This window comes from Diadema antillarum, unplaced genomic scaffold (assembly GCF_040938485.1).
Source record: "Diadema antillarum isolate AM-2024a unplaced genomic scaffold, OU_Dant_1.0 seq00000523_RagTag, whole genome shotgun sequence".
In the NCBI taxonomy this organism is placed as follows: Eukaryota; Metazoa; Echinodermata; class Echinoidea; order Diadematoida; family Diadematidae; genus Diadema; species Diadema antillarum.
The window spans coordinates 1,672,298-1,695,701 of NW_027271475.1; the positions used below are offsets into that span (position 1 = coordinate 1,672,298).

The following is a 23,404-nucleotide window of genomic DNA, read 5'->3' on the forward strand; positions in this document are numbered from 1 at the left end:
ACTGTCCCTTTTTTTCATGTATTCCTCAGCGCTCTCTGAAGAATAAAGGCCATCCAGAATAGAAAAAAAAGCCCCTCCTCTAAATGAGGATGCATCGTCGCTGTCATTCTGTGCCTGCTATATACCACACAGCCTTGCAGCAAGTGAAGTATGGGACCAGCGGGATTTGGGGGTTTAACCCCCCGTGTCGCGCAGGAAGGGGGCAAGCGTCTTACCGCAGCACCCCTGCATCCGTCAAGTGGTCCTGGGCGGTGTCAATCAAACTCTCCTAATGACAAGCGAGTGTCATTATTGCACGCAAAGCTACACGGCGACAACAGCGATATGTGTCATTAGGAAGAGGCCTTTATCCATGGCTTGCTCATCTCTCTTCTGTCCACTTGTCAAAAGTTTTTGTTCCGGGGTGGTGTGAAGTCGACCTTTCTTCCTTTCTTCCCTCGTTGGTAGAAAGCAAAATTGGCATGTCACTGGCATGACTCTTCATGTAATCTGGCTTTGACGATCTATTTCTCTGCGGTGTATTTTTCCTGTGTTTGCTTTATCCGGCAGCTATAGTTTGTTTCTTTCTTTTCTTTTCTTTTCTTTCTCTGTCACTCTAAATCCTCGTTCTTTTCTCCCTTGTTTCTTCGCTCCCGGCCCCACGGTAGACATATCTTTTGCGTATGTCACAGGGCATATGACAATGCGTAGGATACATTTTCCTTTTTTTTCCCCTAGTTGCTTTAAATTATTCAAACATGTGTTTCCAATAATGATTGCGCGTGTCGCTGTATTCCTGCAAATTGCTCTATTTGTTGATGTAGATTTTTATTTAAACAGTGCTGAGTTGAATAAAGGACCTCCAAACATTGACTCCTTGGTGACTGGGATTGAGTTTACTTCTACTTTGTAAATATTCTACCTAAATGAAATGCACTAACAGTGAAACAAATGCGTCGTTTCTCAAGTTGAGTTTACGTCTACTTTGTACATAAATGAAATACTTTAACGGTGAAACAAATGCGTCGTGTCTCAGTGCTTTCAACTTAAAGCACGTACAGTGTGATGTGATAATGTAACATTTGGTATTTCTGTGTGCGTGTGTGTGACTGTCTGTCTATCTATGTTGTCTTTTATATTTCTTGATCAATTATATGTCCTCATCTACTCCACCGTGCCTGAGTTAATAAAGTTATCATCTGTCGATTTCGTGCTGTTTTCTTTTTTCAAACATCAAAAACTGAACAACTTCCATGAGTTTGTCATTAGTTGATCCGAGAAAAGTACGGGTGTCGGAGTATTAACATAGTCAACAGGCACTGTTTTTTCAACATGACAACATGCTCGAAATCATCGCGCATGAGAATGAATGTGGCGCAATCGATTGATAAAATATGCATTAAGGAACTCGCCAAATTGACTAATATTATCACAGTGGGACTGCCATCACAAAATGGCACGTGCGGGCTGGGGAACTAGCACTTTTCATCCCAAGAGTCGGCACAATCTTTACCCTTGGCCATTCATCAAACGCAACATCCATGCACTTTGGCTGGTAAGGTCACGATAAACCATCAGACTACATCCAGATAGTCAACGCTTAGTCCATCTTCCCTGCGGGTTCTTCTTCAGCTGAAAAGCGAGTGTATTTATATCAAGTTCTTCATTAATTCGATGAGATGTGTTTCTTCAGATATAAAAAAAATAAATAAATTTGAGAGTTTAAGTATAAGAAGGACAAAAAAGCTGAATATATTTACTAGATACGCAGTTTCATCGTGTCAGAAAGATGAGAGAGCAACCTGCTGACAGGCATGAGTGAATTGCCCGGATTAGAAACGCATCAGCCCAGTCGCGGATCCATTACTTTGAAATCGTTAGCTCTCTATATCTTCTTTTATCACTGTCCGTGCCTTTATCATCTCCTCTTATATTTGTGTCCTTCTTTTGATTCTTTTCTCTCTCTATCTCTCTCTGTATAATGTCATTTATCTTTCTATCTCTCTGTCTACAGCCATCTATCTATCTATCTATCTATCTATCTATCTATCTATCTATCTATCTATTTATCTATCTACCTATCTATCTGTCTATAGCCATCTATCTATCTATCTATCTACCTATCTATCTGTCTATAGCCATCTATCTATCTATCTATCTGTCTATTTATCTATATATCTACCTATCTACCTAACTATCTATCTATCTATCTATCTATCTATCTATCTACCTACCTATCTATCTATCTATCTATCTATTTATCTATCTATCTATCTATCTATCTATCTATCTATCTATCTATCTATCTGTCTATCTATCTATCTAGTATAATCTATGTAAACATAATGGTGTATTTCGCTGTCTCTTGCAGTACATCTTGTTACTGTTGATCATGCCACTCCCTTGTATTCAGCATCACCACCACGTCTTTGCAATATCCGGTACTCGACCAAATGACTCCTGTGGATCTTATTGAAATGCGAACGTGTGGTCGCTGGGTGTCCTGCCTTGTTATGGGATGGTCTTTAAATCTTAAAATCGATTGGAATTATCACTTTGGTGGCGGTCCACATAACCCAGTTTAGGGACCATCTGTTGGTCCCATTCAAATACAGACGTCGAGGATGAAGATGAGACAGTGTAGTTGAACGTATACCTCTCCCCCTCTTTTTTTTTTCTTCTTCATTAATGGTCTCTTCCCACCCCGTCCTGTTGACTTTGGGACTGATCGATCGACTTTTAGCTTGGTGATAATAGTCATCGATTGAACAACCACTGGCAGGCGTCACAATCGATCTCGCAATACAAACGATTCAGTTTTGCGCGGTATCGATCTGTGTCAGAGGGTGACAAAAAAAAAAAGACGGCACCCGAAGAGAATGGGACTGTCCAGTGCTTACCTGTACTTGCAGGTAGTTCAGCGTCGATGACGTATTACTCCGATGCTTTTGTGATGCGCGCAAGTGCGTGGAATCAATGACGAGCCGTAATTGCTAGCCTTAGTTCATAAAAAAAATCTTAATACAATTCGAGAAGACCACTAAATTGGGCAGACTTTTTCCAAAATCTATGACTGAGACTGACGAAGCAATACATTGAATGAAAAGTGAAAATCTGTTTCGGACTTCAAAATAATTTCTATTGATATCTTATGATACGGCACAGAATTTCGAACAACTGCAAGAGATTGGAAAGAGGCTAGTTAATATACCCCGGATTAAAGAGAACTGAGAGGGAAAGGTGTCAAACTTGTCACCTGGTCTTTGTAAATGGGATATACAATAGCCGTGAAGGTGGGAGCGTAAAGGCAACGCCACGGTGTTGTTTAGTAATGGTTATGATTGTCCGTTGCACAAGAGAACAACAGACAATATCAGAGATACTCTTCGTTCTCATGAATTTGTTACGTTTTGCTAAGATCCACACCATTCTTTCCTTCCTTCCTTCCTTCCTTCCTTTCTTTCTTTCTTTCTTTCTTTCTTTCTTTCTCTGTCTCTGTCTCTCTCTTTCTTTCTTTCTTTTCTCTCTTTCTAGGTAGTGATTTGTGGTGTATTCGCATTGACGTTCTGTTTCTACACTTCTTGACGGGTATCCCATTTTTTTTTAAAATTAAACTTAGACATGTTATAGATTAATCTTCCCTGTAGCGAAAATAATCCAAATCGAAGTGCTATAAGATTATATACATATTGTTCCTTGACGCGAATGATTATGGCAATACATGTGCGAATACTGCAATAAAATAAATTCGCAAGAAACTCGTATATACATCAGTCTTAATACAGGAGTATGCATATTCAAAATGCAGTCGACTTTAGTGTAAATGCGTATGTTTATTCATCACTTAATTATTGTGGCTTCTTCGATAATGTAAACATATGCAATAAGGTTGTATGTGAATCCAAATCAAAATGTGTTTTTTTTTTCTAATCTACCCAAATTTACATAGATTCTTTATCTGGATTTCTATTTATATTTGAGTTCATTAGCCAAAAGTCTTGATAATGATCACCTGCATACATTTCATTACACTTAATATTTAGTTCCCATCTTACGAAGATAGCCGTAGTTACTTGATCACTGGTACAAGTACCATTAGCATGTCCTCTTTTTATGATTGTGTTGATATCGATGGAACAGAAACGCGGGGACTTTTTCTCACATAGAAAACAACAATTTCAGATAAGTCTTTGGATTTTATTTACCCAAACGGGTAAGTATATAAACAATGTCTATCCCACAACTTTTTCATTTTAATTCTCTTTTATTCTTTTGAAAGTTTAAAATTGTTTTGTGTCTATTTGCATTTCATTCACGTTTGTTTGTTTATTTTTTATCTATTTTCCATTTCACATAAAAAAAGTACACAGAAAACTTAAATCATACATAGAAAATCAAAGATTACAAAATGGATGGATGGCCTATTTCAGATTCATTATTAGAATGAATCTGTATTTCCATGGGGTCCAATACACATGAACACTGAAAATTAAAATACATATAGTAAAACATATGAAAGTATGATGCGGCATTGAGTGGTGTTAATCTCCAACAGGTAATCTATCTTCTCATTCCATCTACTCCCTCCCATCACTTCTTCTCTCTCCTTCTTCCCCAATTCTCCCCTTCCCTCCATCTCCTCCGGCAGGTCGCATTCTCGACATCCCGTGCAAAGTGTGCGGCGACAGGAGCTCCGGCAAGCACTACGGGGTGTACGCCTGCGACGGCTGCAGCGGCTTCTTCAAGCGCAGCATCCGCCGGAACCGGACCTACGTGTGCAAGAACAGAAGCGGGGGCGGGCCCTGCCCCGTGGACAAGACGCACCGGAACCAGTGCAGGGCGTGTCGACTGAAGAAGTGTCTACAGGTTGACATGAACAAAGATGGTGAGTCCAGAACACCGCGGCTTTAGCTGTACGTATAAATAGGACAATGAATGTTCGACAAGACCCAGAGGACTGTCACACAAACACCAAGGGGTGATAACAGCACATCACTCGCATGATTACGATACCGAAGAAGCCTGATCGTGACAGAAGAAGGAGAAAAAAGAGTAGATTACCAGAATGATGAAAAAAAAAGAACATTGAAAGACAAAGGGATGATGATAATGTGGAAAGCATTGATGATGATGATGATGATGATGATGATGATGATGATGACGATGACGATGACGATGAAGAAGAAGAAGAAGAAGAAGAAGAAGAAGAAGAAGAAGAAGAAGAAGATGATGATGATGATGATGATGCTGATGGTGCTGATGATGATGATAATGAGAATAATAACAAAATGTTCTGGTGATGACGAAAATGAGCAAAATTGTGATGGAGACGATAAAGATCAGAAATAAAAACCAAACAATATCCAGAGGAAGAAAGGACGATGAATATGCAGAGAAACACAGTCACAGCCGAGATATCAAAAGTAAGGAACTTAGATAACCGAGAGATTAATGATAAGGCAGTGGAGATGACAACGACGACGACGACGACGACGACGAAGATGATGATATTGATAATGATGATGATGATGGTGATAATAGTTTCATTCTTTTAATTCCTTTCTTCTGTCATAGTTACTATACAGACTTTCTCTTTCTTAACTTATCCGGTCATTCATTTTCCAATGAAATAATGATTAATGTAGTTTGCACCTGCCGCTATTGCTGCTGCTGCTGCTGATGAAAATACACGTAATGATGATGATGATGATGACGATGATGACGATGATGATTATGATGATGATGGAAATGATGATATCGGCGACGAAGATGATGACGGCATACATTGTGATCGGTAAAGGTAAAGAGTTGAGAGTAATCAATTAAGCTGGCCTTTTTGGTGATGCGAAACGTAAAACGTCGTAGTATTTACATGCTTGTCATGCTTGTAGAGAGACCTAACGCCGATATTCGTGACGATTTCTTTTCACAGCAGTCATATTGCAATAATACATTCCGTTAAGTTTACTACTTTATGACAGTGGCACAGATTTTGTTGAAAAGTATTGTTTGAAAACGAGCGAACGAGCCTTCTTCTTTTTTTTTCTTTCCGAGAGGCAATGTTCAAGACTTATGGTGAACCATGTCAATTGCAGAAGATTGCTTTCTGCATTGTGTGTAACTGTAGGTGTCGAGTCGATATAGTAATAGATGGTCTTTCTGATAAAACAAAAACAAAATAATCAAGAGGTAGATCAATACCGAAGGCATAGCGCGTATCAACTAATACTGTCCAGCACAAACTAATGTTATAGAACCACTATGGAGGTTGAGCATGCATGTCCCTTGACAGTGTCATTTCAGTGGATGGGCTGAGAGGGTGAGTGGGGGGGGGGGGGGGGGGGGGGGGGGGGGGGGGGGCAGGGGAGGTGTGATAGGCAGATGATACTATTAGGTAAAAGACCAGAGTTTTACAGTTGTTCGTTTGACAGCGCACATTATTATGCCGATCGACGTTGATTGATTCCATTTAATAGACAAATCATTCGGGGCTTCTGAAATGCTGCATTGGAAAGAAAGAAAAAAAATCTTTGAGCCCTACGTGCCAGTTTGGCGCATTACTTTGACGCGTATCAACGAATTAAAAGTCGCCGGATTTCAATTACCCAGCGAACAAACACGCCGAATCACAATTGGATAATTGTTCCGGGATGAAGGGGGACGAAGGTGTCAACCTCACCTTAGAAGCCTTCGCGATTAGCGGAGAAATGTTAAATACGTGAAATCTAAACACGACAGGTATACCTAGACAGCAAACTCACACGTTTGTTCCTCTTCCCGCCCCCCGCCCCCTCCACCCGTTTCTAAGTGACGATCAATGGTCGTGTTCAGCCGGAGGTGTCCTAATATAGCACCATGCAGAGGTGACAACGATTAGCTCCTCTTCATGGCAAGTTTCTCCTCTCACGATGGTCAGTTTTCGGCGGCAAGAAAACTAGTCCGGCAATTAAGATGAGACCGTCTTCTGAACACTTGTTTAAAGCGGAATCAGATAAGATGTTTCGTCTGTCTATAGGCAGATAGGTTTGTTGTTTGACATGTGGCCAGGTCCGACGGGAACATGTAGGTCGTCTGAACGCATCCCTTCTTATTTTCGCCCCCCCCCCCCCCTCTGTTTCTTTCTCTCTCCCCAGTCCGGGCGATTCGGAAGAATCGTCTTCCGTCTATCTCTGGGCTTGAGACGACATCACGAACAATGCACAATGAAACATCACTTCGTTGACAAAGAGAGAGAGAGAGAGGGGGGGGGGGGGTTGAATGAGCGGGGAGAGCAAAAATGACGTGACAGGAGGGAAGGAAGAAAGAAAAGGCAGATTCTCAATTGAGTGAAAAGCTTGAAGATAAACACACTTAGCGGCTAAAAGGCAGAATGATAGAGCCGGGCCAGCCCGAAGGGGGAAAAAACCAGCAAGACTCAAAGAAGTAGCAGCACACCTGGGGGTGGTGCTCCACAATAGTTTGCTCACGTCTTCTTCTTCCTCTTCTTATTCTCCATCGTTTTCTTCTGGATTTAAAGGGAGACTTTCGACCACAATGAAGATCCTGTCCCATGTTTGAAAAAGAGACATTTGACCAATCAGCGGCCGCGAGAGATAACGTGAAGACAAAGAGATTTAAGGACATGGGAAGAACGATATATGCATGTAGGGATGAAGTTGACCAATCAGCGGCCGCGAGAGACAACGCTAAAAGAAGCATATCTAAGGCCATTGGAAGAAGGACGCACAGTCATAAAGTGCGTTAAGAAAATGGCAGGGTTGATTTATTGCCGATCTTGTTCATATGTTGTTGGACTACTTTTCATCTCCTAATTCAGGATGAGTGACGACATGGCGACAAATTATCATTGAATAGTAGAACAGTAGAACGAGATATTGCAACAAATAGGTTTATGTGATGAACAAAAGCGCGTGCATGTAGTGCATTAAGAAATTAATGATATGCAGACTTAGGTATGGCGTGTCATATTGCTTTCACAATATTTTCGATGGCACTTGTCTGCGATGATACCACTGCACGAAGACAGAAAGCCGTAGTGAGCTCATAGATCTGATAGTAACTGGGGGGGGGGGGGGCGGCAACAACTACCCCTCCCCTCCCCCCCCCCATCCCTGAATATGTTTTGCTGCCATTTCAACTCCTGCGACTTTGAAGTTATTAACTGTCACGTATACCACAAACCCACCAATACGAAAGTTTGACCACAGCTCCCCTCCCGATTTGATGGGTGACGAAATAGACTTAAAAAAAAACGAAAAAGAAACAGAAGGCAGAGCGAAATCGATATTTTTTCTATGGTTGAATCGTCGAGCACACCCCGAGAAAGAGTTCAGGAGATACTATGATTGGCAGACAGTTCCCCGTATCTCTAACCAATGAGCAAACATACCCGATGACTTGTCACCGGGGGAGAAGGAGAATAAGAAAGGGCTCCACAAAATTCTCAAGTATTTACTAGCAACTGGTTAGTAGAGTATCGTTAAAGCTGAGTGAGTGGTAATACCACTGCTAATCGTGTTGGAGAGGGTGCTAGCACGGTTCTCGTGTTTGCACAGGGCGTCACGAAGAGAAAAAAAAAATACCGAAGGACAGGAAAGATGGACTTGCGAGGCACTCTTGGGGTGTCGCGGGGTGTTACCGCACCCTCCTCTTCCCTTCGTGTATCTTTGTTTGACAGTCGAATTCAGCAACAAAACTTTGATGCACTCAAGTTTAAGGGACGTTGAACCGTTAAATACATGGCACGCAAGAGAGATCTTATGTACATTTTTTTATTGTACGGAAAGATGGCATCGTTTTAAGTCCGATAATTAAAACGTGCCGAATTTCACCCTCTTACCCTCTATAGGTCCAAGAGAATAATGAATCCTAGATGAATAATTTTGCATAAAACATCGTCTTATAAGACACTTTTCTCGACAGATTAAAAGTAATAACACAGTAGGCCTACACCGATGCTCAATGCTTCTCTGATTTTAACCATCATCCATTATGCAGGCATGAGAAATAAAGGACAGGCACAAAGTTAACAAAAAATCAAAAACACACACACACATGATCTGGTGCATGATGATAAGGGGGGAATTAGGTTCGAATCTAAGGAAGCTAGCGCGTTTTCGACTTTCAGAAAATCATTATTTGCTCGGAAGTTGACATATTCGATTTATATTTTCTCACCTGTAGATCAATCGTAAGAGTTGGATGCGACAAGTTTAAGACTACCCCCCCCCCCCCCACCCCTTAGTCTGAGTTTAGTGGTTCTGGTTACCCCCCTGTGATAGGTGTGGAACGGAGCGATGGGAACGGTAAGCGGTGTGAAGAAGTTTCACCCACTTGAGTTCGAAGTCAACCTGGATAAGTAGGGGGTGAAGAGCGGAAAGGTAAATACGTGCAAATTTCTTGAGCACACGGAGTGGGGAAAGGCCGAAGGGGGCGGATCGGACGCTGAGAAGTAGGGCTTCCGTGCCGAGTTGTCCAGGTACTTGTCAGGGCCGAGTTAATCAGCTTGGAAGCTCCTTGAAGAGTGGTGCATAATTGGAAGAGTGGGAACGCGTCAAGGAGCAACAAAAAACGTTGGATGAGGAAGATGGCTTCCTTGAAGTATGTCAGACATTTTAGTCAATAGCTCAAGAGAGAAATGGGGGGGGGGGGGAGGAGAGGGATGACGAATTCAATCCAATGTAGAAGTTTTACTGTTCTGTGGTGTGAAGTCATTGTACGGGGAAAGGACGCGGACGTAACTTGGCGGAATTCAAATGAAAACCAGCTCTGGAGCAATGAGCGTCTAAACTCTTCCATTGTATTGTTTTGATTTTCCCCCCGCTTTGAGGGGGGGGGGGGTGGGGGTGGGGGTGGGGGTGCGTTTTACTCAAGTCCCAGAAATTGCATCGCCTATTCAATACTTTTCATACTTACCATTTACCTTATCTTGTCCATATACTGTGATTTTGCACGTTCATTTGATTTATTTGGGCTATTTTTTCCCCTCTGCAGATGACATAACCCATCTTTTGCTATTTGTTTTGGTTTTTCATATTTGCCGAACGGAATGTTTAGACATTGATAATCGATCAAGTAAGCGACTTTACGTGACATGGTGACGTGCACCAGTTATGTATGATGATGCTATGGTATCTTCCAAAAGTCGTCTGGATTCTGCAGCTCCTCGCAAATGCAAGTCGCATGCAGTTGCTGCAAAAAGGGCGATTGTGGACAGACATTTAGTCACAACCAGCACTGTTTGATATCATTTTCGTCTGTTTGACTTTTAGAGAACCATCTTCAACCTCTTACCACTGTAATTTCTCCATCTCTCTCTCCCTCTGCTAGTATTTGTTGTCGGGGGGGGGGGGGGGGGGAGAGAAGGAGGGAGAGAGCGAGAGCGCTGCACGGACCGCGGGACATGTTTTAATCGTTGCAGAGCGCCTCTTCTCTCCCAGCTGCGCAAATAGCCGACGTGCCGGTGACAAAAGAAGAGCCACCGCTAAAACCAGCTCACCTCTTCAAACTATTTAGCGGAGGAAGAAAACGAAGGTGGAAGAAAAGGGCGATAAGGGGCGCTTTCAATAATGATGATAATAAAAAGTAGAATTGAGATGTCAGGGACTGACATGGAGTTTATTCACAGAGCCGTTCCTTGCCGTCGAAATGTTTATAGAGTAACTGACGTGGTCCTCGGTTGAATAAAGAAAAGCCAAAACAAACGCAGGGACACAAGAAGCCGACTGCAGACCAGACATGTATACGTGTATATGTGGGATTTTTTTTTACCTGCCGCATCGTCTGCATTGTGGCGTCCACGCAGGTAACTGTAGCTCGAGTGGCGCCAAGTGTCTGCGGAATATGCGTCCTACGGAAATAAATTGTCCTGCTGATTGTGCAGGCATTGGGAAGGCGATTTGGAAATTCCACTTCTGTGTTCGGCGAATTTCAGTCCGTATGCACTCCGTTGCAGCCTCCTGTACTTGAAATTGCTTGATATTCTAAACAGCTCACATGAGCTCATACATTTTTTTAAATTTTACTTTATTTTTACTTAGGCGACATATTCTGATTATATTTTATTCAAATCGGGAGATGCTTTTTGTGTGTAATACATATTCAGCATAGCTCTACCAGAGATATCACGCTCTTGCACAATGCACGTTACATTATTATGACATGCTTTCATTAGCTTGCAAGGGGTCCTGAGACGAAGACGTTGACGAAATCAATTCCTAACACCGTTGGCGTAACAGCAGACGACACGATTGTAGTGAGCTCTGATGAAAATAGATTTACATTTTTCTCAATGATATAATATGGTTCGTCATACTTCTTGGTCCCACACACTAATTCAATCGTGAGTCTTACACTGAGATGAATGATGCTACATCGCGAAGTGACAACAGTGAAATGTTGGCTATATTATAATTGAAATAGAATGAGTCTTCTCCCTCTACGACCACCATACCACAATCTCATCACATATGTAACTTACAGGATTTTATTTTTGAGGGTACGTCTTACTTACTGACATCGACTCTTCGGTAATAACGGCTAAGAACCAATTTGTACGTATGATTCTTATGGCCTGGTGTTTTGGATAATTATCTCATTCATACATCAGTCATGTTTACTGTATATATCACACCAGCCTAGACACAAGTAGATATTTTATGTAATATAGACCTTGAATGAAAAAGATTTCTGTCAGCCACGGAGGAAGAAACTAATTTCCTTGTGATTAATGTGGTTTGGAGTTATGTTATAAAAAATGATGAATATGTTGCCGCTGTAACCACATGATTGATAAGGCATCGATACTACGATCGATACTGTGAATTGTTGATCTCTCTCGTCAAGTCGTTATCAAGTGGAGATCGATTGCCTCGTTCGACACCACTTCACGTTCGTATCGAAACTCGGTACAAGCTATCATACCGGGAGTATAGTCTTGGCTTTTATTTCGCGCGGCTCGAGGTGCCAGCCCCGTTGCAGTCCCACAAACTATGCATTGTACGTGTTTGTTTCTTTATCTTTGCATTATAATAATTGCTTTTCATCGTTAGTAGATCATACGCTATAAATTATTTAAAAGCCCTGTTTACCATGTTTACCTTTGGGAGCAGTGATTTGAAAAATGTTCAAAATGTCATATTTGATGCATAATAATTATGTGTTGGTCTGCTGTATACCACAAAAAAAAATCTTACCATACAAAATTTTCGCAATAAAGCCTAAAATGTAAATAATAAACCTGACTGTAGACGGTTTAGTCTGAATTTTTTTTTATTATAGCTATTGTTCACATTTTGTGTAGTTAACAATATTTAACATTGATTATATGGATTCAAATTTTCACAGTGGATGTTACCATCCCTAACTCACATTTCAGAACTATTTTAAAGCACGAATGCTGGGTTTTTGTTTCATGTGCAAATGGTAAATTTTGCCTTTAAAAAAGGTTTATCCACTGAAGCATATTGAATTTTTAGTTACATAATTTTGTTCAGGTTGGTTGCAGAATTATCAAATCAATTTATCAAATTTCTCTTCACTTCAAGGGGAGAGGTAAAAACAACAAAAACTACAGGTGGTATGATTTCATATTCTCATCTAATCGACATTAATAATGTGTAACATTCGACCTTGTGCTATGAACGAGTCCATGGTCGAAAGAGGAAACCTGTGTGTCCAAAGTTATCGGACGCCATGATAAGTTAGCAATCTGCCAAACTACCAAACGGGTACACTTATCCAGAAAGAATAATAAAAGAATGGACATCGGAAGTGTGGGGGGAACATCACTATTTCACGTCATATTGTCACATGTAGAATTTAAAGTACGACACAGTAGGCGCTTCATCAAATTGAATAATGGTACAAAAAAGGGGGACCTTCAACCACTTACATTGCACGCGGACTTACAATGTCATTCACAAGTGCATCTCGGCGCCAGTTTCTGATAGAGACGGGTAGTTTTAAAAGGATTACTTTTGTTTGGGGGCATTAAAACTCCCAGCTGAGACTGGTTGACCCAAAGATGAAGAACATAGAATCAAAAGAAGCTCGTTAATGTGCTAATCAGGCATGAAAAGATGGAAGCTGGCTTTACTGTAAGCAAATAAGGGGGAGGGTATAAGAAGTTGAATATTTTTGCGTTAGGACTCGGCCGCACCATCCGCAAGATCAAAGTCAGAGGGAGATAATGGGATTAGGATACACTGATCCGTTAATCCCATGTGATTACCTTAAAGAACTGTACTCTCTCCCCCTTTTTCCTCCCTGTCTTCCCTCCATTTCCAGTCTTCCCCTTCTCCTTTCTTACTCGAACTCTTTCTAAAAGTTTCACTGAGACAAGTTGGAACGGAAATCAGTCAAGATCCCGATCCTAATGTAACAATGAATAATAAACCTGCATCAAAAGCTCAAGGAACTTTTGATAAAGAGGATACTCGTAGGTACTCTTAATGAAGAGGGTACCCATATAGAACCCATGTAATCGCATCACGGAGATAAGAAAAAAATCTAGCTAACCACCTTGCATCTTCTTTTGAGAGGTTGCTTAAAGAGAGGGCAGCGAACGTCCAGGCGTGGAGATAATTAACTTCCCTTATTTGCAATTAACACAGCACGTGGACGGACGTGAAAGCGATTCAAATGATCGCAATTATTGTCTTGTTTACAGTCCAATGAAAATAAATGTAGATGCAGATGGCCGAGATTGTACGATTGTTCAAGTGACATTTAGACAGCTCTATTCAAAGGTCTCATATAAACAAACTTAGTTTTCATCCTCGTGTTCAGAATATTGTCCCTTGCTGGAAAGAACACAGTGTGTTCACAATGCGGCCACATCTAGTTGACTATGCGAAAACGCTCGAATTTAACAATTAATGTGTAGATGATTTCACGTTGTGGTGTGGTTTTTCAGAGTGTTCATATAGTAATGTTTCGTTTCGATCTGTGAATTGATTATTCACAATGTGTTCACAATGTTAAAGCGCCCGAAACTAATAATGTGAAGAGATTTCATACTGTGCACACATTGTGTTTCACACTGTGCATGGGACACTGTGTTCTTTCTAGCAGGGGTAATTCTCTCTACATGTTCTCTGTCATTTATGTCTCCTTGCATTTCTTCTGTACTTTGAAGATGTACAGTTGTATATGTTGCATGTGCGGTATAATGCCTTTATATGTTATGATTATATGTTTCCCAACACTAACATGCATAGTCACAATCGGAACATAAACAGGAGACCTTACAAACCACCTCTTGACAAAACCCAGGCTGGCCGCAAGCTTGAGAAGCAAAATTATGAAAGACGGGAATAAGGCGACGTCCCTACAGACACCCATCTATCCCTGCTGCTAGAACAGAACACAGCGTGAAACACTCACAGTGTGAAACACAATGTGAAACACAGTGTCAACACAGCGTGAAACACAATATGAAACACAGTGTCAACACAGTGTAAAATCTCTTCACATATAAATTCAAGCGTTTTAATAAAGTCAACTATATTGTGTTCACATTGTGAACACACTGTTAGACACCGGTTTCTTTTCAGCAGGGATTTCTTCTGCATAGCCCGGCATGATGTTGCCACCTAAGAGCTACCCAGTACAAACGACCATTTTTTGGGGGGGAAAAAGAATATATTTTTGTATCGAATGCATCTATCTCCCCCCCCCCAAAAAAAAAAAAAAAAAAAGTTGCCTTTTCGCGAATTTGAAAGACGAATATATACCGGAGCTGACAAGAAATATTGCTTCCATTGTATGCTCCTGGTTTATCTTTCAATGACCCGTATCAACAAATGATTTCCACGAAAAAAATGAGTCTAAATGACTCGGTTCAAAATTTGACAAAAAAATAAATGCTTCAGCTCAGTGACCAAGAGCCAAGTGAAAATGGTTGCTCCAATTATCAAAATATGTTAAAAAGAAAAAGAACGAAAGTAACCGAGAAAACTTATAGTAATGATAATTATAATAAACACTCTCTGAACTACATGGCGTAACTCATCAAGGCTATACATACACTGTGGTTGTAACAAGGGAATAGAAAAGCGAAAAGTAGAATAGAAAAAAAAAAGGGCTACAATATGGCATCAGCATGGTAGCAGCACGTGTTCGTCCAGATATAAAAGAACACAATACGCTCCTGTGCTCATTGTCTGCTTAACATTGTTACTGCCATGTAGATGATCACCCATAAATGTAATGAAAACCACTGCTGTAACAACTGCCTTAAATGAAATGATTTTCAATCATAATCGTAGCAGCAACCGTAAATGTGGTAATTTCTCACCCGTAAATGTCAATAACAACTATTCCTCTATTGGAATTACCAACCGCGACTGCGATAACTTTTAACGGCAAATTTTATAGTTGTGATTCTTGCCAATCGTAAGTGCAGTAACATCAATTTTTAAAGATAAATGTAACGATTGAAAATAGGACATCGTAACTTCGGCCACAATGGTAACCGATTCATTAGTCATAAGTGGCCCTCTGGTCAAGCAGAGGTTTAATGCAAGACGTTTATAAGCTTTACAGTGCCACTAGTTCTGTTGTTTTTATTCAAGTTTTTTTTTAAAGATTTCCTAGAGCCCCTGACTGTGATAGTCTTTGCTCCATGCGTACTTTTAGATGAATAGGTCATGAGACAAGTGTGAGGGACTTTTCGTGTCATAACATTTTCAGCCATATTATATTCATAGGCCTATTATGAGTAATGGATTTCTGAATTTGTAATGTCATGTCATATCATAAAGTATTGATTAGATGTGCATCTCAACAAATTCTGACAAAATCGAATCAATAATCGCCACGGCTGCAAGTGTCATAATTAGGAGTCTGGCTACTTTTTCAAAATGGATATACTACATTAAAGAATAACTGTCATGTTCCAAACGATGTATCATACATGAATAATAGTTAAGATAAAAACACATTTTTAAGTGCAGCATGAACGAAGACTATAAAGATTAGACAAGTGTGAGGGACTTTTCGTGTCATAACATTTTCAGCCATATATATATAGGCCTATTATGAGTAATGGATTTCTGAATTTGTAATGTCATGTCATATCATAAAGTATTGATTAGATGTGCATCTCAACAAATTCTGACAAAATCGAATCAATAATCGCCACGGCTGCAAGTGTCATAATTAGGAGTCTGGCTACTTTTTCAAAATGGATATACTACATTAAAGAATAACTGTCATGTTCCAAACGATGTATCATACATGAATAACAGTTAAGATAAAAACACATTTTTAAGTGCAGCATGAACGAAGACTATAAAGATTGGAATTGTTTGGTTTTGTCATATCAAAAACTTTAGAGAGTAACCACTATATGGATTGTTCCCACGAATTGTGCCATAATAGAGTGCCACGCAGTCTGGATTAATCGGTTTGGGGGTGAAGATGGTATTATCTTTATCATCATCGTCGTCGTCGTCGTCGTCATCATCACCATCATTATTACATTTTAAAGTAACGCTGGAGACTGTGACAAGGGCACGGACTCGAACTCGATCTCGAACTCGAACACTTAAAATGGTGACTCGACACTTTACAGAAGAGGACAAGACCACCTATCGAGGCTTTGCTCTTAGATTTGATTTATCTTCCACGACATCTTCATTTTTGCTATTTGGATTTACTCCGCCACAGTTCATAGAGATAACTCTATGCAAACTTTGCATGGCGGATAGCACTTGCTTGGTTTTGAACCTGAAGGCTATATACACGATATATGTTGTAAGGGGAAAAATCCCTCTTACTGTTCCCTCCATTTTTCATTTTGCCCTCAGACTGAATCAGAAGAAACATTCATTTATAGGTTATTATACATGAAATTATTCTATGAACAGTGAAATTCTGTAGTTTTCGTTGAGTGGGTCTGATGGGGAGGTTGGTTTAGAGACAGAAAAAAAAGAGAAATTGTGAATGTGTGTTTGTGTTTGTGCGCGCACGTGTATGCATGCATGTGTGTTTGCGTGACTGTGTGCGTTAATCCAGGGACTCGGACTTGATCTTGGACGAGAAAGGGATATAGACTCAACGGGTAATGACACAATAAAATTATAATGATAAATCACCAAAGAAGATTGTAATAACTGCAATAAAAACACCCATATCAACTGGCGGAAAACTAACCCTTGAAGCAGTGAACTTTCACCACTAGGGAAATTGATATCAATGTGTGTTACATGAATAGTTTAATTGATATTACATTTAGGGTTGATTTCGATTCTTACTATTTTATTGTCGGATTTTATGACGTGATGGTCTGATTTTATGGTTGATGTGCTCGTTACATTTGTGGTTGAAAGCCTTTGTAGTTTTGATTGAGAACTATTTCATTACAGTTGACAATTGTTGCCTATAAGGTTGTTATCATATTGAAGGGTGCTACAGTAATAAAAATATTGCCCCCTCTTTTCATCTTATACTTTGCAGCCGTACAACACGAGCGTGGTCCGCGCAATTCGACAATCAAAAAACAGATGGCGCTGTACCTCAAGGAATCGGCGGCCGCGGCGGCCGCTGCGGCGGCCGGAGACCTTCCACCGCCGATCCTCCCCGGTGGCTACCTCTCCGGACCCGCACTCTTCCATCCTCTGCTCAGCATGGAGCCCTACCCCAGCATCATCGTCAACTCGGGGGATTACTTCCCTCTTCCCCCACCAGCCTTGCCATGCTACCCGACGCCAAAGGTGAGGGCGCAATTCCCATAATAATAACAATAATATCACATGGTTCTTAAAGGAAAATGAAACCCAAATACAGTTTATACAAACATGTGGATTGAGTGTATGTAACAGTATTATAAACGCATCATTGAAAGTTTAAGGAAAACCAGACAAGCCATTCAAAGTCGTTGCTAACTGATAAGACTAAGAGACTTTGTGACGTCACATAAGAAATAAAGAACGATAGAAAGAAAAATATTAAGACAATTAAACGAAAGATTTTTTTTAAATGCAAAAGACACTTTCCCTCGACTTGTTAGCTGACATTATGCAGAAGGTAATATTATTCCCCCTTTGTGAAAGAGTTCAAGTAATCTTTCATTATATACAGTGTTATACTAGAAAAGTGAATATAATGAAGAATTTTCGTTATATTTTCTGTATGTCGTTCTTCACACGTGACGTCACAAACTATATAAAATGTATAGTCTTCTCATGCAGCTGCAAGGGCTGCACCACGCTTATAGATTTCATTATTGGTGAACGGATTGTTCAAAACTGCTGAAATTAATTTATTAAATCTACATGCATGCCTGGGTTTCATTCTCCTTGAAAACGTGCCATAAGTTATGTATTATGAGACTTGTTGTTCACAAGTTACAGAATAAATCCAATCCAATCTCGTTGAATTTCATTCCATTTTGATTCATGCTGATAAGACGTTACAGAAAGCAACTTTATCCATCTGTTCAGACATCTTTTTTGCAATGATCTTGCCTTGCTGAAAGTATAGAGAGATCCATCAACAGCTATATCGGAGAATGTGGATTCCGAAAAGCTGCATGCTATGAAGTAAAATTTGTATGTAACCATTCCATGCCCTAATAATAATCCCACAGTGAAACAAAGGTTTCCACTGTCAATTTAGATTCATTTTTTTTTATCATTCCAAGTAAGATTAACGATAGGATTACATGCAGCTACACGATTACAACGTCGTCACTGCTTGAAACAAAAGGGTCTCGTTTTGGGCACCTTTACCTAAATTCAGATTCCGAAAGTAGTGTTTGAAACGCAGTGAAGTCAGTAGACAAGACAATAGAAGAGGCAACATGGGCAGTACATGTAGTTTTAATCTCATCCATTCTGTTTCAATTCAATTCAATTCAATTCAATTCAATACATTTATTGTCGTTCTTCTTTTTTTCCAACAAAACATAACATAGAATAGATAAGGGACTACATCATAAGCAAAAAACAAAACAGAACAAAACAAAAACAAAACAAAACCCAACTTTTTGATGCCATCTCCTCCCGCCAGTACCCGCACGAACCCATCCCTCCGATACCTCCATCCTACGGCTCCGTGGAGGCCGTCTGCGAGACGGCGGCTCGGTTGCTCTTCATGAGTATCAAGTGGGTGAAAAACGTTCCCGCCTTCGTTAGTCTCCCGTACTCGGATCAGGTAAGTCTGTGAAGCGATTTCAGACGACCTTAAAGGACAAGTTCACCTTCATACACATGTGGATTGAGTGAATGCAGCAATAAGTAGAACACAGGAATTTCTAAAGTTTCTGCGCAGTCACTGTTGGATGAGAAGATTACTACAGTGTACGGTATGTTCGAGGTGTAGAACAATATAAGGAAAATATAGAGAGAATTTCACAAAATTTCATCTTTGGGGAAAAGAAAAGTACACATTCCCTGGATTTGTCACTGACATGTGATAAGGGGAACATTATTTTCTTGATTCACATGTACACATGAAGGTGAACTTGTCCTTTAAGATTAACTAACAGGATCGATCAAAGTTTTCAGAGGTGTAGAACCGTGTAGATAAAGCCTATTATACACACGCGTTACCTCGTGGTTTCAGACTCCCCCTGAATCATCAACACTAATTGACGCATAATTTGCTTCAAAAGTGAATGCATGAGGAGAATGCACAGACAATCATTTTTGACCTAGTGGATACATTTTACAACATCTGCAGAATGGGTTAAGTTCTCGTACATTATACATTTACCTTTACTGTTTGGCGCATTGTGTTCAAACTTAACACCAAACATTGTTCCGTGTTCCTATTCCATTGGAAAAGTCCTCTTCACAACTAAACCAGTGTTGGGGGAATGGTTTAGAGAATGCAAGATGGCGACTTAGGCTATAGGTATTATTAACGCACAATAGATCAGCGTCTTCATAATTACCTCTCCGTTGTTGATGATAGTAAAGTCCACATTCAATCTACTGCTAACATCTGGCGTATAAAGAGAATAATTTCAAAGTCAGTTTTTGTGATGTTATCCATCTTAACAGCGTGCTACATTGGCAGTCTCGAAAGGACATTAACTTTTATGCTGCCATGAAAAAAAAAATGGTCTTTTTATTGAACAGGACACAATGTTTGATGATCAGAAAGTAACATTAATCTTGAGATCCGTCGTTGTATCCCGAAGTGACAAAGAGCTACCTCAGACACGGAATTGGCTGATGAATACAGGAATAAGCCGTAGAAGGATCTCCTTTATTGTCAATTTCCCCAATCAGAAGCACTTTGATTCAAGAACAACTCACACTCGTCATGCAGCCTTGACACGTGGCATCTTTATGATGTGTGTAGTTTCATCACGAATTTAGCAGTCTACCAGACTTCAACGGACTATCAAACAACAACAACGGCTATAAAAAAAAGATACGAGGTGATACTTTATTCCACGAAAAAAAAATCCTCAGAAGTGCTCACAGTTCATCTTCCACCACTTGAAATTTTCTTGAAATACAACGAAAGAGTCCATACCAGGAAACTTGTCTGGATAACTCGTTTTGCCAGGAAATTGAGTTGTTTTGGAGTATTTAAAATCAGAGGTGTAAGATAATTTCGATAGTACTTAGTACACGACTTTCATTCCTGAAGCTCCCTCCCCATTCAGTAGTATAGAGGTAGGTAGAACGTTATGTGATGATCGATCGTGCTCTAGCAATTATTGTAATTTCTATCGAGATGCAAGCGATTCACTCAAGCGCGGAAGATCGGTTTATACTGATCTGGCCCGATTTGTCGATCATAAATAATCGATTATCTATAAAAACTTAGAATACGTAGCAAACACGGTCGTGTATGGTCTGAGATTGTAGTACACATCCGGCGAACATTTAAGGTAATATTTGCTTTTTAGTCGATACCCAACTAAAATCATGTTATGGTTTATACCGTGTAATTTCACACATTTTCTATTCACATGACTGTGTACATTTTATCATTTAGGGCAACAATCGACAGTTTTGCTGTGGCAGACATATGAGAACTATGTTTTCACTTTAAAGTGAAACATGCGTTGGTATATGAAAAACCTGTATTATTCGATGAAAATGACTGTGGAATTTTGTCTTTCCTTGTACTCAGCTGACGTTACTAGAAGAAGGATGGAGGGAGCTGTTTATCCTTGGCGCCTCTCAATGGCAGATGTCTGTGGACGGCCAGGCCTTGATGACGTCAGCAGGTGAGAATACACGGCACATCAACTATTCACTTAACTCTCGTATACTTCTATTGTGTAAATATGATGTACATTTCGTAAATAGTACATGATCTTGAATGCACTATACCATGTCATATAATGAAGAGATTAGTCGCAACAGGGGCTATGCGCCTTTTTAAAATATCACAGCCAGACAGCGCAAAATGAAACATCTTCAATATTACCTCACCTGTTGCACAACTAGGATTGTTCTTGAAGTTATGATGAGAAAGTCCAATATTTTCATTGCTTTGAGCAGGCTTAATCATAAATACCTCAAAGTGACAAAAATGGATTTAACTTGCAACCGAACTCTTCATAATACACGACAAATGAATAATTGCCCCCAAATGACTGGGCAGTTTATACTAATTAACAATATGTGTTAGTAATAACATAAGCTAGGGGAATTCCATTGCATTGAATGAAAAAAAAAACACTTTAAATAGTACACGACCTTGAAATATATAATACAAAGACATCAATGAATGTATTGTAGTACCAATTCGACCAACCACAAATCTTGTCATAAATACTCCACTAATCATAACATGACTTAACATCTACCTTAGATGGTTTCAAGCAAATCGTCAAAGTAACCCCTACAACCCGTTTAGGAATCACATGCTTTCTAAAAGAGTGTGTATTTGATATTGTCAATATTACACCAGTTAATATTTTAGAATGACAAAACGATGTTTTCACGCATACATGCATGTTCTCCCTTCCCTCGCAAGGTATGAAACCCGACACCACACCGGCCGAGAAGTTGGCGGCCATTTCCAGCGAGCTTCGCGTTCTGCAGGAACTCGTCAGCAAGTTTCAGCAGCTGAACGTGGACGCCACGGAGTACGCGTGTCTCAAGGGTATCGTCATATTCAAGACAGGTAGGTTCCTGACGGAAACAAAGGGTCTAAGTGATGCTTCTATAAGACATTATGCAGTGACTGCGGTGATTTCCAGTAATCTACAATGATTGCGGCTATTTGCCATAGCTGCACTGCTCGAAATGTTTGCCGTTCTTTCGGTGATGCGTATAGCTCCTATCATTGATTAAAAGTCGGCGCAGTTTCATTTTACGCTCTTCGCAGCTAATTGCCACTTTCAGTAATCGCATTTATCAAAACGGCAGCAATTAAACCAATAAACACCAGTGCTACCGCATAGGTTTTATGTTGTGTGTTGATAACTGCATTTGAAAATACAGTGTTTGCAATCGCCTTCAGTGTGATCATGGAGATCGAGGCGTATAAAACTATTGGTACTGCTGTTTCGATACTGGAAAGCGCTTGAATAACCCCAATTTTTTTCAATATTAAATACCGTGCACATATACTTGCATTCTCGTGTGTTATGTTCCTTTATGTTCAAGTTAATCTGTTAATCGGTGTAGAAGTTTTATTCAGCGAATGATCAAATTGCTACATCGTCTTATGTTATGTTCCCAAAGGCCAAATATGCAAGTTTATCACAAAGACGGACCATCTGATATGGTCAAAAGTCCTAAAGCGGTCTTCTGTCCTTTCGCCGGTTGAAATATATCTGTTTGTTTGTTTGTTTGCTTGTTGTTTAACGAAGACGCTTCCCGTCTCATGATAAAAACATTAGGCCCGTTTGTGACTGAAAGAAAATAAAAAGTTAAGAGGAATTTTTGAGGACTGGAGGAGGACTTTTGCCATATATCTCCTTATCTAATCACATGATTAATTTGTGTTTGTTGTCTTTCCTCCAGACATTAGTGGCATTAAAGAAACCTCGTCGGTAATGGCGCTACAGGACCAGTCCCAGCTGGCGCTCAGCAAGTACATCAGCGTGCGACACCCGTCCCAGCCCTACCGCTTCGGCAAGCTCCTGCTTCTGCTGCCCAGCGTGCGCGCCGTCAGACCCACCACCTTGGAGCAGATTTTCTTCCGCAAGGCCGTCGGATCGACGCCCTTTCACACTCTCCTCACAGACCTCTACAAGAACGAGAACTTTTGAAAGCGACGGATGAGGTCAAAATTGGCGTGGGTCTCATCTCAGTTTGGCACCATCTGATTATTTCGACTCCTGCTGTGACCATGACAACGCTTGTCCTGTTTGTACTGTTTATTTTGTGATGTCACTTCCGGGTGTCACCTCCTTCTTGACTTACGTCGAGGTGAGCGCTATCGATTTGAATCCACCGTCGTATCGAGAAAACTTCTTCATCGGTGGTGAATGTGTTCAACCGTT

The 23,404-nt window shown here is 40.3% G+C and overlaps 1 protein-coding gene across 1 annotated transcript in view; it reads left to right on the forward strand.

Annotated features, from left to right (window-relative positions):
• LOC139734310 (nuclear receptor subfamily 2 group E member 1-like) overlaps positions 1 to 23,170 on the forward strand; it is a 39,395-nt gene extending 16,225 nt beyond the window's left edge. The window contains exons 2-7 of the mRNA XM_071645105.1: positions 4,628 to 4,864; positions 17,440 to 17,696; positions 18,994 to 19,137; positions 21,076 to 21,172; positions 21,928 to 22,077; positions 22,923 to 23,170. Coding sequence (XP_071501206.1) covers positions 4,628 to 4,864; positions 17,440 to 17,696; positions 18,994 to 19,137; positions 21,076 to 21,172; positions 21,928 to 22,077; positions 22,923 to 23,170 — 1,133 coding nt within the window. The remainder of the gene's footprint in view (positions 1 to 4,627; positions 4,865 to 17,439; positions 17,697 to 18,993; positions 19,138 to 21,075; positions 21,173 to 21,927; positions 22,078 to 22,922) is intronic.
• Positions 23,171 to 23,404: the final 234 nt, after the last annotated feature.